We start from the raw sequence: 14,869 nt of genomic DNA, 5'->3' as shown, positions 1-14,869 counted from the left end.
GGGCCGATCGGCTCAGGGCTCTTCAGAGGGGCGCAGGGGTTCGCAGTCTTGGCCCCCAGCTCCGGCCATGGTGGCGGAGGATGAGGGGAGCTGTAGTGGAACCCCGTCTCGGGAGGCCCCGGTTTGGGAGCCCTGTCCCACTGCTGCGTGCCCACCACCTGGGGACCCCGACCAGGAGGGAGCTCCTTCTTGGGATTCCAAGGGCCTGTTGATGTCCTGGTCTGCGTGGTGCTTCACAGAGAGTGAGGAGAGAGGTCCCTGCCCCAAAGGGCTTCCTTGTGCTGATTTTCGTTAGCAGCCTGAAATCCACACCAGATGGGAAGCAGAGACGGAGCGGGGAGGGTCTGGGGAAGAGCTTTGCTTGGCCCCATGGGATCCTGCTGGGTCCTGGTCAGCAGCTGCCTGCTCTCTTTCCTGTTCCCCATCCAACCTGGCCCCCTGCCCGAAGCCTCCGGAGTTGGCTGAGCACAGGGTGCAAGCAGGGCACGGTGCTCCTTGGCGCTTGCTTTGGGCGGCGGCGGCTCTGATCCGTGCGCTTGGCTCCCCTGCAGCCTGCCTCTTCCTCCCCCTCTTCTGCTGCTGGCTGTGGATGCTAAGCGGCTCTCTTTGGCCAGCTGCTTTGTGCTGCTCCTGGCTGGGCCTCCTGGTCTCCGCAACACCCACCACCCCGAGCAGGTCAGCTGCCCATCCAAGCCGGCCCGTCCCTTTGAGCCCCTGGAGATGGGCCCAGCACAGACCGCGCAGCGCCTCACAGGCAGGCCGGGACTGGTGCGGAAAGGGACGCTGCTGGGCCCCTGCCCCCCCCCCCCCCGCTTCCTCGCAGAACAGAAACTGGCCTTCTAGGTCATTCGCAAGGGGCAGGGCCATCGGGTTTGGGGCACCCTCCGCCAAGCGTGACTTGCCTCCCCCCCCCCCGCTGCTGTCCAGCCAAGCGCGGGGAGCCCTGGCGTGTGCAGCTGGAGCCACAGAGGCTGCGCTTGGGCCGGGCTGAATGACCAGCCCATGCCGGTTTGAGGATACCAACTGGGAGAGAGTCCTCAGTCTGTTGTGGGGGTCCACTCCTGCCTGTGGGCTCCCCAGAGGCATCTGGTGGGCCACTGTGGGAAACAGGAGGCTGGACTCGATGGGCCTCCTTGGGCCTGATCCTGCAGCGGGGCTGTTCTGAGGCTCTTCCACTCTTAACCCTGATGCTGCTGTGGATTTGGAAATCCAGGCTGAGCCCATTTCTTTTGGGAAATGAATGCTGAGGCGGGCAATTTGTATTCAAAGGAAGGAGTGCAGCTCATGAGACCAGCCATTTATTGGGGGCTGCTGCTGAGGAGGTGCAGTGAGCAAAGACAGCTGTGCATGGGGGGGGCAAGATGTGCAAGCCCTTTGGGGAGCAGCAGGGGGCAGGATGACACCTTACATGCTTGCACCACTTGTGCAGTGCTTCAGGGGGGCAATCCAAGAGGGAGAGGGGGGATAATGGGCCGCGCAGTCTTCTGGCACTCTTTCTGCGGGGCCCACTGAATTGGTGCCCTAGCTGACCACCTAGTTCTGCCTAGTGGGCTGGCCGGCCCTGCACAAGCAGAGAGAGCATCATCCTGATCAAGTGATCAAGTCTCCGCTGGAGCTTCAGGGGTGTAGCCAGGAGGAGGAACCCGCCCTGCCTGCCTCCCAGCCCCTCCGCCCCAGGGTGCATGTCAGCAGACCAGGATGGTGGCAAGGAGCACATGGACTGGAGTGAACTGGGTGCCTGCCAAGGATCCTGCATCCTCAGCCCAGCATTTGTCATTGTTGCTCAGGCACCAGGCACTGGCTCACGCACCCCACACACACACCCGGCCCCCGCATGGCCTTGGTTTTCTCAGGTAGCCAAGAATTCTGGATTGCACCCCTGGAGAAATGCCCTCAGTGCTAATCAGCTCCTGGGAGGAGGGTCAGAGTGTCTTCACATGGTCAGAATGCCATCTCTGCCTTTGCCTCTGAACTGCTCCGGCTTTTGGTCTCCTCCAGGACTTCTATTTTTAGTCCAAGCCTGAACAAAAGTAGCTGAAGAAAGGAACCATGGGAGTGAAAAGAGAAACAGCAGACTCTCTCCGCCTGACCCTCATGCTGGGCATCTTCTCACAGATATGACATATTTTTTTCCATCGCTGGGAAGGAATCCAATGCACTTTGATCCAACATGTTCTCTCTTCAGCGGAGCTATTTTTGACGGCACTCTTGCATTGGGGGGGAAGCAGAAACCTTTTACAAGTTCAGCCTTTGCTTGACCTGCCTGCGTTAAGTGCTTCTCGCCTGAAAAGCCATTAAGAAGAGTTTGGGAAAGATGTGCAACCCAGGGTCAAGTTCCGCAAGGAAACAAGGCACGTCTTAGCAGAGGCGAGATGCAAGCCCAGGGTCTGGGCGAGGTGACCGTCAGGGCTTCTGATTCCTGCCTGGCGCCTCCTGGATGCTGCCCCACTGCTTTGCAAGCCATAGCAGCTCATCCTAACAAACCAGGGCGCTTTCTAGACTAGCTGCTCATGAGCAGCAAAATGCCTCCGTTCAGGCAAGTCGCATTTGGAACGTAAACAGCTGGGGGAGCAGCAGTCTTGCGGAAACTAAAGGTAAAGTGTGCTGTCAAGTCAATTTAGACTCCTGGCGCCCACAGAGCCCTGTGGTTTTCTTTTGATAGAATACAGGAAGGGTTTACCATGGCGTCCTCCTGTGCAGTATGAGAGGATGCCTTTCAGCATCTCCCTGTATCGCTGCTGCCCAATATAGATGTTTCCCATAGTGTGGGAAACATACCAGCGGGGATTCAAACCGGCAACCTTCTGCTTGTTAGTCAAGCATTTCCCCTCTGTGCCACTTAAGCTGACTTTTGCAGAAACTAACAACCCGAAAAAACAGCAACTTTTTCACACCTGATATATGACATCCTAGCTCTATATTGCAGTGATTAAATTAAAAACCAGGCATTGGAAATGTGAACGGCACCCTGCTGTCCGCATAGGCACTGCAGTGTCACAACGCAGGAAGTGTGGAAGCACACACTTCCAAGATCCTCCATGACCCCATTGCAGGGTCTAATCTGGAAAGCACCCAGCAGGGTGCCATAGGAAGCAGCTGGGCCTGCTCTCCCCCCCCCATTCAAGAGCTGCACTGCCTGCAGGCTGGTCATTCGTCAGGTGGAGCTGCACGGTTATCCTTGGAGCTCTACCTGACAAATGGCTGGCCTGCAAGCTGATGCTGGGAAACAGAAGTAGCTGTGCCTCCTTTGGCACGTGCACACGCACACACACATACAGACAGCCCAGCTTCTTAGGATGAGCTGCTACTGCATTATTGGTGGTGTTGTGGGCAAAGTGCCTGCAGATGCCCAGCTGGCCACAAGGAGGGGAGCCTGGCTGCTGCTCAGAATAGCATCTCTGCCTCCTGGGGGCATCTGTTCTCAGACAACGAGCGATACGGAGTCCTGGTGCTCAGGGGTCCCCTGCTTCCAGCAAGCAGCCACTGTGAGGAGGAGCACGGGCAGGGAAACGGAGCCGGGGGTGTCACGTCATACGCCGTCTGCTCCTGGGCGTTGGTGCGGGATGTGGGAAGAAGGCGGCACTTGGAGCTGGCGGCCTCGCCATGCCTACAGCTTGTCCTTGAGCCTTGGGAACAGGGTGCCCCTCTGGACAGGACGGCCAGCTTGTGAGGCTTTCTCCGGTGGCGGTCTTGGGGCTGGCTGCTCCAGTCCATGGGGCTAACCTGGGTTTGCACCAAACAGGCCAGCATCCCGTGGCCACAGCACCTCTTTCCTTTCCTGGGGGATGCTTCTTCCAGCTTGGGAAGGGAGCAGGAGTCTGCCGCCCAGCTCACATGGCCTCCCTTCCCTTGCCCTGCCAGAGAGGATGATCCCCCTGCGCATCCTGTATGAAAAGTACGGCGACTGTCTGACGCAGGACAACATGATCAAGGTGATGGCTCTCCTCACGGAGTACGAGACCAAAGAGGCCGTCCTCAGCGTCCGGAACATCCATGTGAAAAACCCAGATATCAAAGTCAGGGTAAGGCCAGCCTGGACTGTCCCTGCCCAGCCCACACAGAGTTGCCGGGAAGGTGGCAATGTATTGCCAGTTAAGGCAGTGAGGTAGCCAGGCCGCCTGGGCAGGATCAGGGAGGGAGGGAGGGAGGGAGGAAGTTAGTTTCACTACAAAGAAAATGAATTTCAGCGTCTTAGCTGTGCAAGTTAAGCAACATCCACTTCTGTTATCCATGGCAGAGGGACAAGGAGTTATTTTGACTTACTTCTCTGGGCTACAGTCCTTGACCAAAGGGCTTGGCCACTTGCCACGGCCTCATGCAGGCTACCTTGGCCGCCTGGATCTCCCTGGGCTGCCGATCATGGAAGCACGTTCCCTCATGGTTATAGCAAGTCCTTCTGCAGACTACCGCTGAGTTTTGAGTTTAACCATGAGAGGGGGCTACTCCGGGGTGGGACTTCCTATCCACTTTCGGAGTTGTAACCATGAGCGACATGGTTGGGAAGGAAAACATCTGAATGGGGCTACTGTTTCCCCCCCTTTTCCCCATGTTGTCCCAGGAAATGCCATGGGTGCTCCTGGGATATGTAGTCTTTTCTGAGGCTGTGGCCGTTGTGAAAGTGTTCAGATCAAAGTGAAGCATGCTGCCTTGAAATTGGGCTGAAAGGAGCCGACAGAAATCAGAGACCCTTGGGAAGCTCCAAAGTGTTCCACAAAGTGAAGCAACCCCTCTTTGCATAGGCCTCAGATCCTGTTCCCCTCTCAGCCCCCCTCCCCAAGGCTTATTCCCCCAGCTGGCCCCAATCGAGGCCACGGGAAGTCACTGTGACTGCTGAGTTAGATGCAGCTGAGGACTCTTGAGACCGGCATATGTCCACTTCAGTGCTGGGGCAAATGGGCCAACCATGAATTGTGTTGCTGGGTCAATTGACCAGACTTTCTCCTCCTGTGCCAATGCAGATCTTAGGAGAGCCTGCTCAGAAGCGCAAGCTGGTGGCCGAGCTCAGCCTGACCAACCCTCTTCCCATCCCCCTGAGTGGCTGTGTCTTCACAGCAGAAGGTGCCGGCCTCACGGACGGACAGAAGACCCAGGAGCTGTGAGTGTCTCCCCCTCCTCTGGGGTTCCAGGCTGGGAGCATTTTCACAGAAGACTCTCAAAAGGGCCACTGTGGCCTGAGGCAGATGGGTTATGTATGGTCCGTGGTAGGGGCAGCCCTTCCATGAGGCGAGGTGAGGCAGGTGCCTCAGACCGCCAATTGTGGGGCCACCACTGAGGCGGCAAGATCCCCTCCTGTGCCCCCTTTTTTAAAAAAAGGGAAAGTGGGAGGGTGCATACAAGGAGGGCACCTGCCTCAGGCACACAGCCTCAGGCACACAGAGCTCCCGAGCCACCGCTGGGCCATGGGCAACATGCTTGTCTGTGTCAGCGTTCCATGTGCACCCGCCCGCTCCTGCTTAAACTCACTTTAGCACAGGAGCGCCAACCTGGATATCGCAACCCTGCACTGCATTCTAGGGACTCAGGAGGGACCCTGCAGACCTACAGAGTTTTAGCAGCAAGTCCTCTGAGGAAGCACCTTCACTCACTACCTTTGGGGTCAAAGATCCAATCTTCCCCCCCTGAGCTGGGAGAAACCCATAATTCCTGTTGGCTGCAGACACCAGCTGGGCATAGCATGGATTGTCTTGTCGCTCCTGAGGTCATCAATCTGCTTCCTCCTCTCTCTCTCTAGACTCCTTGAAACAATTTTTCAACATTTTAAGATTTGGTTTTAAAAGGGAGCATAAATATACATTTCATTGAATAAATGTGTGCATATGGCTCTTCAAAAAAAAAAAAACCCTTTAAAAGGATGGAGAGGCCATCTGGAACAGGGGTGGCAGGTCGGGGAGGAGAGATAGAGACAGTCAACATTTGGTTCACTGGCAAGAGGACATTGGTGAATGGGTTGTGAATGGAGGCAGAGAGGTGTGGACTTGGGCCATGGGAGGAGGGGGAAACGGTGGCTGCCATACTGCACAAGGACGAGTCAGCCCAGCAACACTGCATGCACAGGTGCAAAAATTGCACAACGGTTGTTATGCAAGAGCAATTCCCTTCTTTCCAGTGGACTTACTCTTGTGTAACAGTTGCACAATGTTTGTGTTTGTGCAGCTTGCATGCACACAGTGTTACTGGGCTTACATCCCCTTGCCCAATATGTCAGCCAGCCTCGGCATGCCTCAACATGCACCTGAGAGGTCTGTACAGTCCTTTAAAAGGAAGTGGTGAGGAGTGAGCAGAGCTAAGCCGAACAGAGCTGTTGAGCAGTGCCATGCTAGGCATGATGCTGATCATGCCGGTTGGCCTTTACACATTTGCGGTTTATGGGGTCAGGATTAGGGCTACAGCAGTGGGGTGGGGTTTTTAGCCCTTTGCCCTGCTGCTGCTGCTGCTGCAGCCCGCCTGGAAATGCCTTCCCTCCGGTGACTGCTCTGTCTGTGATTTTTGGCGTCACTGATGTGATGTCCACGATGCCCAAGCTGCTCTGCTCAGAGAGGAAGGGGCTCCCCTTCACTGCCTCTGTGCTTACCAGATGCTGAGGGGGACCTGGTGCCCCGCAGCCTGTGGGCATTCTGGAGGCATCTGGCTGGCCAGTCCTGGTTGCCACATTGGAAGAGCCTCCTTTGGGGTGGCCGGCCAGTCAGCCAGCCATGGGTGCCCCATTGGACTAGTCTGGCCAGCAGGGCAACTGTCCAATGCTTCCCTTGCATGGCTGTGATCCCAGCCCCCTTTGCAGCCATCAGGTGGCTATCTTAAAAGTGCGGGTGCCACTTGGCTCTCATCCTCTCTCCCACGGCCACCAGAGAGGAGGATGGGGAGAAGTGTGGGGAGGGGTCAGTGTGCAGCAGGACTCCCAAAGGCGGGAGGTGCTGATGGCCTCTTCCACTCTCTCCGCAGGGACTCCACCATCGGGCCGGGCGAGGAAGCCAAAGTACGGGTGGACTTTGTCCCGCGGCAAGCAGGCCTCCGGAAGCTGGTAGTGGACTTCGAGAGCGACCGGCTGAAGGGGGTGAAGGGCTACCGGAATGTCATCATTGCCCCCCTGCCCAAGTGAAGCCCCCCCCAAGGGGGGAGGGGAGGGCTGCTTTGCTGGCCTTGCCCACGCCCACCGTGAAGAGCCTCTTGTCCTGCCGGAAGCGAGAGGATCCCCACAGCAAAGGTGCCCAACGAGAGCCGCTTTCGTAGAGACCCCACCCCCCACTCCGCCATGGGAAAATGTTGCAGGTTACCCCCACCCCACCCCACCCCACCCCTAGTGCTTTTTTCACAGGGTTTAATCGGAAATTGGAAAGTCCAGAACTGAACCAACCATTCTAGAAGGAACTTTGACAAAATGTGAAGGGGTGTTGCTATCACTGAGCGGATGGGTTCAAAGAACCTGGGGGCCCCAGCCCCACCCGTCCCTGTTTTCTTCATTATCTCTCCCCCCCGAGGGGCCACTTGGGAGAGGGGTGAGCACGGGCCCCCTCTCCCCTAGCTACGCCTATGGATTCCACCAGGGAGGGAAAAAGCAGGAGGAATGTCCAGGGGCGGGAGGTGCCTTATTGCTGTTTGCTGGTAGCAACCGTGGGTATCGTTTTTTTCTTTTTCTGGTCAAGGAGCAGGCCCGCACATTTCGGCCACTGGGGCCATCTCAGGGGACCAAGGCTCCTCGCGAGTTTTGCCAATTCTACTCCCCTAGAGATGGGAAAGAGGCGAGAGCATGGTTGCCCTTATAGCCTTCTCTGTGTCCGCACCTCTTCTTTATCCCTTCCACACACCCCCCCCCCCAAACGATTAGGGTAAAACTGTAGTCAGTTTTGCCCACTTCTGCAGAAACCCTTTTGCAAAGGGTTAGGGTCAGGGTTAGAATAATAACGAACCAATGGTTGTGCTCTCTCCATGGAGTAATCTTCGGAGGACGTTCTTGCCAATTTTCATTTCCATTCCTCTGATAAGTTTTTATAGCAGGGTTTTTTTGTGGGTTTTTCTTAGTATTTTTGAAACTTTAAAAACCCCACTGCAATTGGGCTGCTGTAGGCCTGATGGTCAGGACAGTGCCCTGAAAACAGAAGTGTCTCTCTTCCAGCTCCCGGGATGCAGACCCTGCTGTCAGAAATCCCAAGGAGCATTCATCTCCCCCCCCAACCCCCCAGGTGGTCCTGGCCACCTGAGATGGCTCAAGTGCCTTTGCAAGCAGCTGTCGAAATAGTGCCGGAGGTGCCAAGCCGCCTCCTAGCACCCAGATCCACTGGGCTGCCATTTGTGCTCCCAGAATGCCTCTGGAGTAATGCTGCATCGTGATGACTCCGAGGAGATTTCCAGGGCAGGGCAGGGAAGGTGGCTAGATGGAGCCAAGCTGTGGGGGCGGGGGGGAGGAGGAGGCCGCCTGGCACTCCCAGTGCTCCTTCTGCTGGCACCTGCAAAAGTGCCTCTTGAACTGAAAAAGAAAGAAAAGGCATGAAAGAGTTCCAAAATGGCGGGGAGGGTGCCTGCCGCTGCCACCCCTGCCCAGTGGCCAGCTGCCTCCCACAAGACCTCCATTGCTGTTCGTGCTGACCCCCTCCTACAGGCTGGGCCCCCGGCTACCAGACATAAAGCAACATCAGAACAGCCCTGCTGCGGGGTCAGGCCCAGGGAGACCCATCTCGTCCAGCCTCCTGTTCCCCACAGTGGCCCATCAGATGCCCCCTGAGACGCCCACCGAGGGCAAGAGCTGAGGGCATGATTCCCTCTCTCCTGCTGTGGCTCCCCTGCAACAGGTATTTAGAGGCATATTGCCTCTGAGGCTGGAGGTGGCCCACAGCCATCAGACTAGTAGCCACCATGAATCTGTCCAAACTCCTTTTAAAGCCCTCCGAGCTGGTGGCCATCACCACATCCCGTGGCGGATAATTCCATAGATGAATGATGCGCTGTGTGAAAAAGGTCCTTCCTCTTGCCGGCCTTAAATTTCCCGACCTTGACCAGCCTTAATAGTCCTTGAGCTGAAGCAGCACACCCAGCTTGTAAACAAAAAGGCACAGCAGGGCAGGGCAGGCAGCCCCCAGCAGACGGACGGCTCTCGGTCCCCCTCCAGGGAGGCTTCGAGGGAAGCAGCCATTGCCCGGTGAGGAGAAGACTGCCAGAGGTAGCCCCCGGCTTTGGCTCTTGGCCTCCCTGGCCATTGGCTGCTGAGAGCTGGTTGCCAACTCCTTTTGCGGGCTGAAGCTCCTGTGCCTGGCAGCTGCGTGACAGACCGCAGGTCTGCAGGTGAAGCTTTATCCCGGAAAAAGGGGTTGGCAGCAGCACTGCCAGGGAATGACAACGGAAGGGAGAGCAGCTCTCCCGGTGGGCAGCAGGGCTGGAGCAGAAGGGCTGGGTGGAAGGGGAGGGAGGGAGAACCTAAGAACAGCCCTGCTGGATCAGGCCCACGGCCCATCTAGTCCAGCATCCTGTTTCACACAGCCAGGAGGAGCGTTGGGCGGTGCCTGCACTTTGCTCCGGAATGGGCTCCTGCTGGGAGAAGGGAAGAGATGCTGGATCCGCCCCAGCCAGCTCCCGGTCGCCTTGTGTCTTCTCGGGTTACAGTTGCTCCCTTCCCGAACCGAAGCGCTGCCGCCAGAGCCCGCCTGTTTGGCCGGAGAAAGAGGAGCCCCTGCGCCTGCTCTCTGGTGGGCATCTGGAGCGGCAGCACAAGGGTGGGCAGCCTGAGGCTCCCCCGTAGATTGCCGCTAGGGGTGGGGTGGGGTGGGGGGAGTTGGGGTCCCCGGACAGCTGGGCTACCACTGGCCACCCCTGCCCTTCAGTGTCTCCAGCACTCGGGTGGGGCGCAAGGGGGGCTTGTCAGCTCACAGGAGCCTTTTTCCCTGCTCCAAGAAAACAGAGCCTCATTGACCTGAGCCACCCGACCCACGTAGCTTTCCCCACGCAGACTCCAGAGATTGCGTTGTCCAGTTCCAGAAGGTCCCAGCTATTCCCTGCCGAGAACCCCCTGCGCCTCCCTGTTGTGCACGGCTGTGTTTTTTTAAAATATAGATATATATATGCCAGTCTCAGTGTAAAGGGACTGAATAATGTGAGCAATCTAAATGTAGAGATCTATTTTGCCTACTCTAATATAAGAAGCAGTCTTGAATGTCTCAAAGTGGCAGTTGACTCACTTTCCTAACCTTTTCTAGCCAGCGTCCTTTGCAAATCCTGTGTTTCTACAGCCGGATGCTCCACGGATGCAAATGGACAATGCCATTGCTGAATAAAGAGTTTGGTTTTGCAACTTCACCCTGGCTGGGGCTCTCTTCCTAGCCCGTGCTGTGTGACCTGAATGGCTCTCCCACTGCTTACGGCTCTTGCTGGGTGCCAGCTTGCAGTCGGCAGCCTTGCTCTAGGGGAGATGAGCCTCCTTTGGTACCCTCAGGCCACCGATTTAAGATGGAGAAGCACCTGCCCCATTACAAATCACACTGCCCAGGAAAGAAGGCATTTGGGAGAGGGGGAGAAGGTTCCGCTTCCTTAGTTGGGGTGGCTGCAAACTGAAGGCCTTTTGAACCTTGGTCTGAGATGTCTGCAGCGGCCTAATCCTTGCCCCAGTGAACTCCAGCCCAGAGCGCAGGGAGGCCGGATTCCACAGAAGGGCTGAGGCTGAGGCAGGCGGCCGACTGGGAGAGCAGCTCTAGCAGATCGGGAAGCTCTTCTCCCTTTCTCGACAAGTGTGCACCCACGGCTGGTCCATACCGAACATTTTGCACTGATCCCGAATGGGGCCTTCTGTGGCCCAGCTCTCTGTCCCTGGGAGGCAGAGGAAGAGCTTTCTTGCTCTGGTTTGAAACCTGGCAATGTTCCTAGTGAGGCTCTGCCTGCCTAACTAGAGAGGGGCTCTGTGCCCCCTTTGGAGAGGTGACAGCTTGAGGGGTGGCAGCCACTGTGGGGAAGGGAAAGGCTGCATGGAGATATAGTCCCCCACCCCACCCCACAGCCAAGGATACAATTGCCAACACCAGCCGCTGGGCACATCGACTTGCCCCCAGTAAAAAAGCTCACACCAGATCCAGAAGTTGTGTATAAATGCTGCTGCCCGATTGCCCGTGCTGAGATTCAATCAGTGTGGCAGCAGCCCGGCCCTGCCGACCTGCTGAGGGCAAAAGCAGAAGATCAAGAGCAAAGCACTAGCCCAGCAGACAGCTAATTGCTCTGATTTGGAAGCAGATGAAAGGCCTGGAAACCCAGCCGAAGAATGACGGCTGCCAGCCGGACCCTTTTTCAGCTGCTGATGCTGCCGCCAAGCAGCTCTTGCTCCTCCTCTCCACTCCTCCAATTAGCACGACAAATGAGCTCCGGCAGGGAAGGGAGCAGCCGGCAGCAACTGCCCTTTATTTCCTTGCTGGCGTCCTCACAGGGCTGTCCTTGGAGAGCCCTGGCGAGGGGGGGGCGGGCCCGGGACAAGTCAGCCAGTGTGGGGGGCCCCTTCCAGTTAATTCTAAGGGGGGTTTAAAGAGTGGGGGCCCGGGGCGGTCGCCCTGCTTGCCCTGCCCTAAGGACAGCCCTGCTGGCAGGCCAGTGCCTGGGTGCCTGCAGAGGCCGGCAGCAGGGGCTGCAGCAAAACCTAGTCCAGGGCAGGCTGGTCCACTCCACGGTTTGGGGGCTGCTGGGAGGGCCCTGATCCGTGGTGGTCCTGTTTCAAGCAAAGCCGTGTGTTTTCTGGCTGCCAGGAAGAGGCCCAGAGGTCATCCCATTGGCAGGGGGAGTGTTGCACCTTCTCCTGCCCCCATTCCTACACCCCCAGGGCAAGGCCTTGTTAGGTGCCATGGGGGGCACTGCTACTGCCCCCCCCGGTCCAGTTGCCATGGCAGTGTGGCGTCCAGGTGCAAACAGCAGATCCTTTGCCCAAGTTGTGTGTTGCTCTGGGAATCTCCTGCTCTGCCTACTGGCAGGTTGGCCCTAGGAGTGGTTGGGGGGGGACGACTGGGCCATGTTTGGCTTGGGTGCCTCCCTCAGCCGAGCAGCACAGAGCGCCTTCTCTGCTGCAGCTGGAGCTGCACAGGATGCTCCTTTGCCAGGCCGAATGCCCGGCCTGCACAGGTGACCAGTGGATGACCAGCCCCTGCTGGCGTGGGGAGACAGTGGGGGAGAGGGGGGAGTTGCTGGGAGCCCGCCCGACACCCTAACCCTTCCTCTATTCCTCAGGGCTGGCCAGCCTCTGTCTCTCCACAAGGCAGCTCTTAAGGGTGTGGCGCAGGGTTTCCCCTGACTCTTGCTCTCCCCGGGCTTGCGAGAGCAGCTCCAGTATGTCCCGCTGTTAACGGAAAGGCTTGTGGCTGGAGACCAGTGCTCCCTCTGATCTCTTTCACCTGTGTGCAGAATGAGTTTTGTTCTCAGTGGCGGCATCAAGGCAGTGAGCACGAACCGTGTGCACTCAGAGTGGGGCCTTCCTGATTCAACCTGAGCAGACTCTCAATTTAACTGAGCAAACATCAGAAGTTGTGTGAGTGCAAGCACAGGCACTGCTGGAGACGGCCTCAAAAACATGGTTGGCATCATCATTGTGCTCACGGCTGTCTTTCCTTGGGGAAGGGTCCAGTGGCGAAGCATTGTGTCTCTCCCTGCACATGGTCCCAAATCCACTCTCAGGGAGGGGGGGGGAGGGGAAAACCCTGCTGCTGCCAGCCAGAGTAGTAGCCCAAGACAGGACTGGGCTAGATGGAGCAGTGGTCCTGCTCAGGACAAGGCTGCTCCATGTGCTCCGAGGCAATGAGAGACGGAGCCTCAAAGGTGCCCTGAAGACAGACTGCACTGAACTCCCAAGTGCCCTTGAGCTGGACTCCCAAAAGGCTTCTGACCAAGTCCCCCACCAAAGGCTCTTGCATAAACTTAGCAGTCGTGGGATGAGGGGCCAGGTCCATGTGTGGATCAGTAACTGGTTGAAGGACAGGAAACAGAGGGTAGGGATAAATGGAGAGTTTTCACAATGGAGGGAAGTAAGAAGTGGGGTCCCCCAGGGATCTGTCCTGGGACCGGTGCTTTTTAATTGATTCATCAGTGAGCTAGGGGTAGGGGTAAGCAGCGAGGTGGCCAAAGCTGCAGGTGATTACACAGAACGACAGCAATGAATGCACCACTGCGAGACCTGAAAGGCAAAGTTGAAGACAGATCATCCTGGAGAGAACCTATCTATGTAGTCACTAAGAGTTGAGACTAACTTGACGGCAATCAATCAATCCAATCAATCAATCAATCAATCAATCACACAGAAAGTTGGCCACTAATAATGATCACCACCACCACCATTTCAGGCCTGACTAATCACAGCTCACATCACACGACTTTGCCTCTGGGCTGCCCTCCAAGCAACTGCACCAGACAAGCCCAAGAGGATGACACTTCAAGGGATTTCAAGGGGTCCTGAAGTGGGTCCTGTCCGCACCCTCTTAAGGCGGCCACCGCCCAGCGTCCTCTGGCTGCCGTCCCTTCGGGGTGGGTACGCTGGAGCTCCTCTGGCTGAGCTCCCCCTCCCCACCGGTTCCTGGCAGCTCTCCGGCCTCACTGGTTGCCGGCTTCTCTTCCACAGAATTCAGCAGAGGTGCCCAAGAAGGCAACTCAAGTGCTCAGCATTCCCGCAGCAGGGATTCAAGACTTTCCATTTTGATGGCCTGCAGGGGTGGGGGGTACTGTTTCTCTTGCTTTATTCTTTGTTTTTGAAAGAGAGAGAGAGATGTTATTTTGTTTTCATTAGGAGCTGTTTATGATGATCCTGTTTTCATGTTTATGCACAGAGTCATTTGGGGATTTCTCCCCCCACATTGCCTTGGGCTATTAGATAAGGCCGCATATAACAACCCCAAGCCATAAAAAAGAGGGAAGCAAAGATTCTGCACATCTGGCTTGTCTGGGCTCCCCCCCTGCAGTCTGACCACCACAGCCTTTTGCTTGACCTGGAGGAGGTTGGCTGCTCAGCTGCCACATCTGGGCTGTGTCTCCAAATGAGGGGCGGGACGGGGGGGGGGAGAAAGCCTTTCATGTGCTTCCCAGGACAGAGGACACATCTGCATTCCGGATTCTCTTTCCTTCTTTCAATTTAGCGTTTTTTTTTACATTTTGTATTTTACAACATCTTTCCCAGTCCCCCCCCCCCCACACACACACACCCTGCCACCGAGCCCAGCCTTCCCTCCCCCCCCAGCACTGGTTGCGGGGAGACGAGAAAAGAAGGAGAGATGGAAAGAGAAAGAGGGAGAAAGAAAGCAGAAGGGGAGGGAGGGAAGAGGCGAAGGGATACTCACCATTGCACTAGGAGGTGTGGGCAGATCAGTGAACTAAGAATAGTTCAAGGAAGTTGTCCCACATTTCTGGCCATTCATCCAGTTTGCTGGCTTCTAAGAGGGCCCATTTCTCGCGTGCCGCTAACTCAAGCAGGCCCTGCAGCCAGTCCTCACGTTCTGTGTATCCTCCTCAAGCAACGGATCACCCAGGTCTGGTGGGAAGAGCCAGAGGCCCAGGAAGCAGCAGCAGCAGCAGCAGCAGCCGGCAGAGGGGGAGACCCTCCGCTGCTCTGGGCCTCCGCCTGCTCAGCAGGGCCAGCGTGCAGTACTGGAGAGCAGCAGGGGGCCCAGCAGCCTCAGGTCCCCAGAGGGCGCTGCACTACAACTCCCATCACCCCCAGCCACAATGGCCTTTGAGCACGGTGTTGGGGGGTGATGGCACTTGTAGTCCAGCAACTCCTGCTTTAGACGATCTCAAGGCCACACAGCTCTCCCTGAGGAATGGCCAGCCTGCAGGGAGCGCAGCTCTTGCCACGGCTGGGGCAGGGTGGGATGGGCCAGAGAGGAGCAGGCGGAGGAGGCAGCCGCCACCACACTTCCATGGGCGCCCCCCT

General features: G+C 57.1%; 1 protein-coding gene across 1 annotated transcript in view; it reads left to right on the top strand.

The window, feature by feature from the left end:
• The window catches only part of TGM2 (transglutaminase 2), a 72,510-nt gene extending 62,229 nt beyond the window's left edge, over positions 1–10,281 (top strand). The window contains exons 11-13 of the mRNA XM_053247697.1: positions 3,862–4,022; positions 4,959–5,095; positions 6,940–10,281. Coding sequence (XP_053103672.1) covers positions 3,862–4,022; positions 4,959–5,095; positions 6,940–7,096 — 455 coding nt within the window. The 3' untranslated portion in view covers positions 7,097–10,281. The remainder of the gene's footprint in view (positions 1–3,861; positions 4,023–4,958; positions 5,096–6,939) is intronic.
• The last annotated feature ends 4,588 nt before the right edge of the window (positions 10,282–14,869 follow it).

This window comes from Hemicordylus capensis, chromosome 4 (assembly GCF_027244095.1).
Source record: "Hemicordylus capensis ecotype Gifberg chromosome 4, rHemCap1.1.pri, whole genome shotgun sequence".
Taxonomy (NCBI): domain Eukaryota; kingdom Metazoa; phylum Chordata; class Lepidosauria; order Squamata; family Cordylidae; genus Hemicordylus; species Hemicordylus capensis.
Note: the sequence above shows the minus strand (reverse complement) of the source record. Positions and strands in the feature narration are given on the sequence as shown.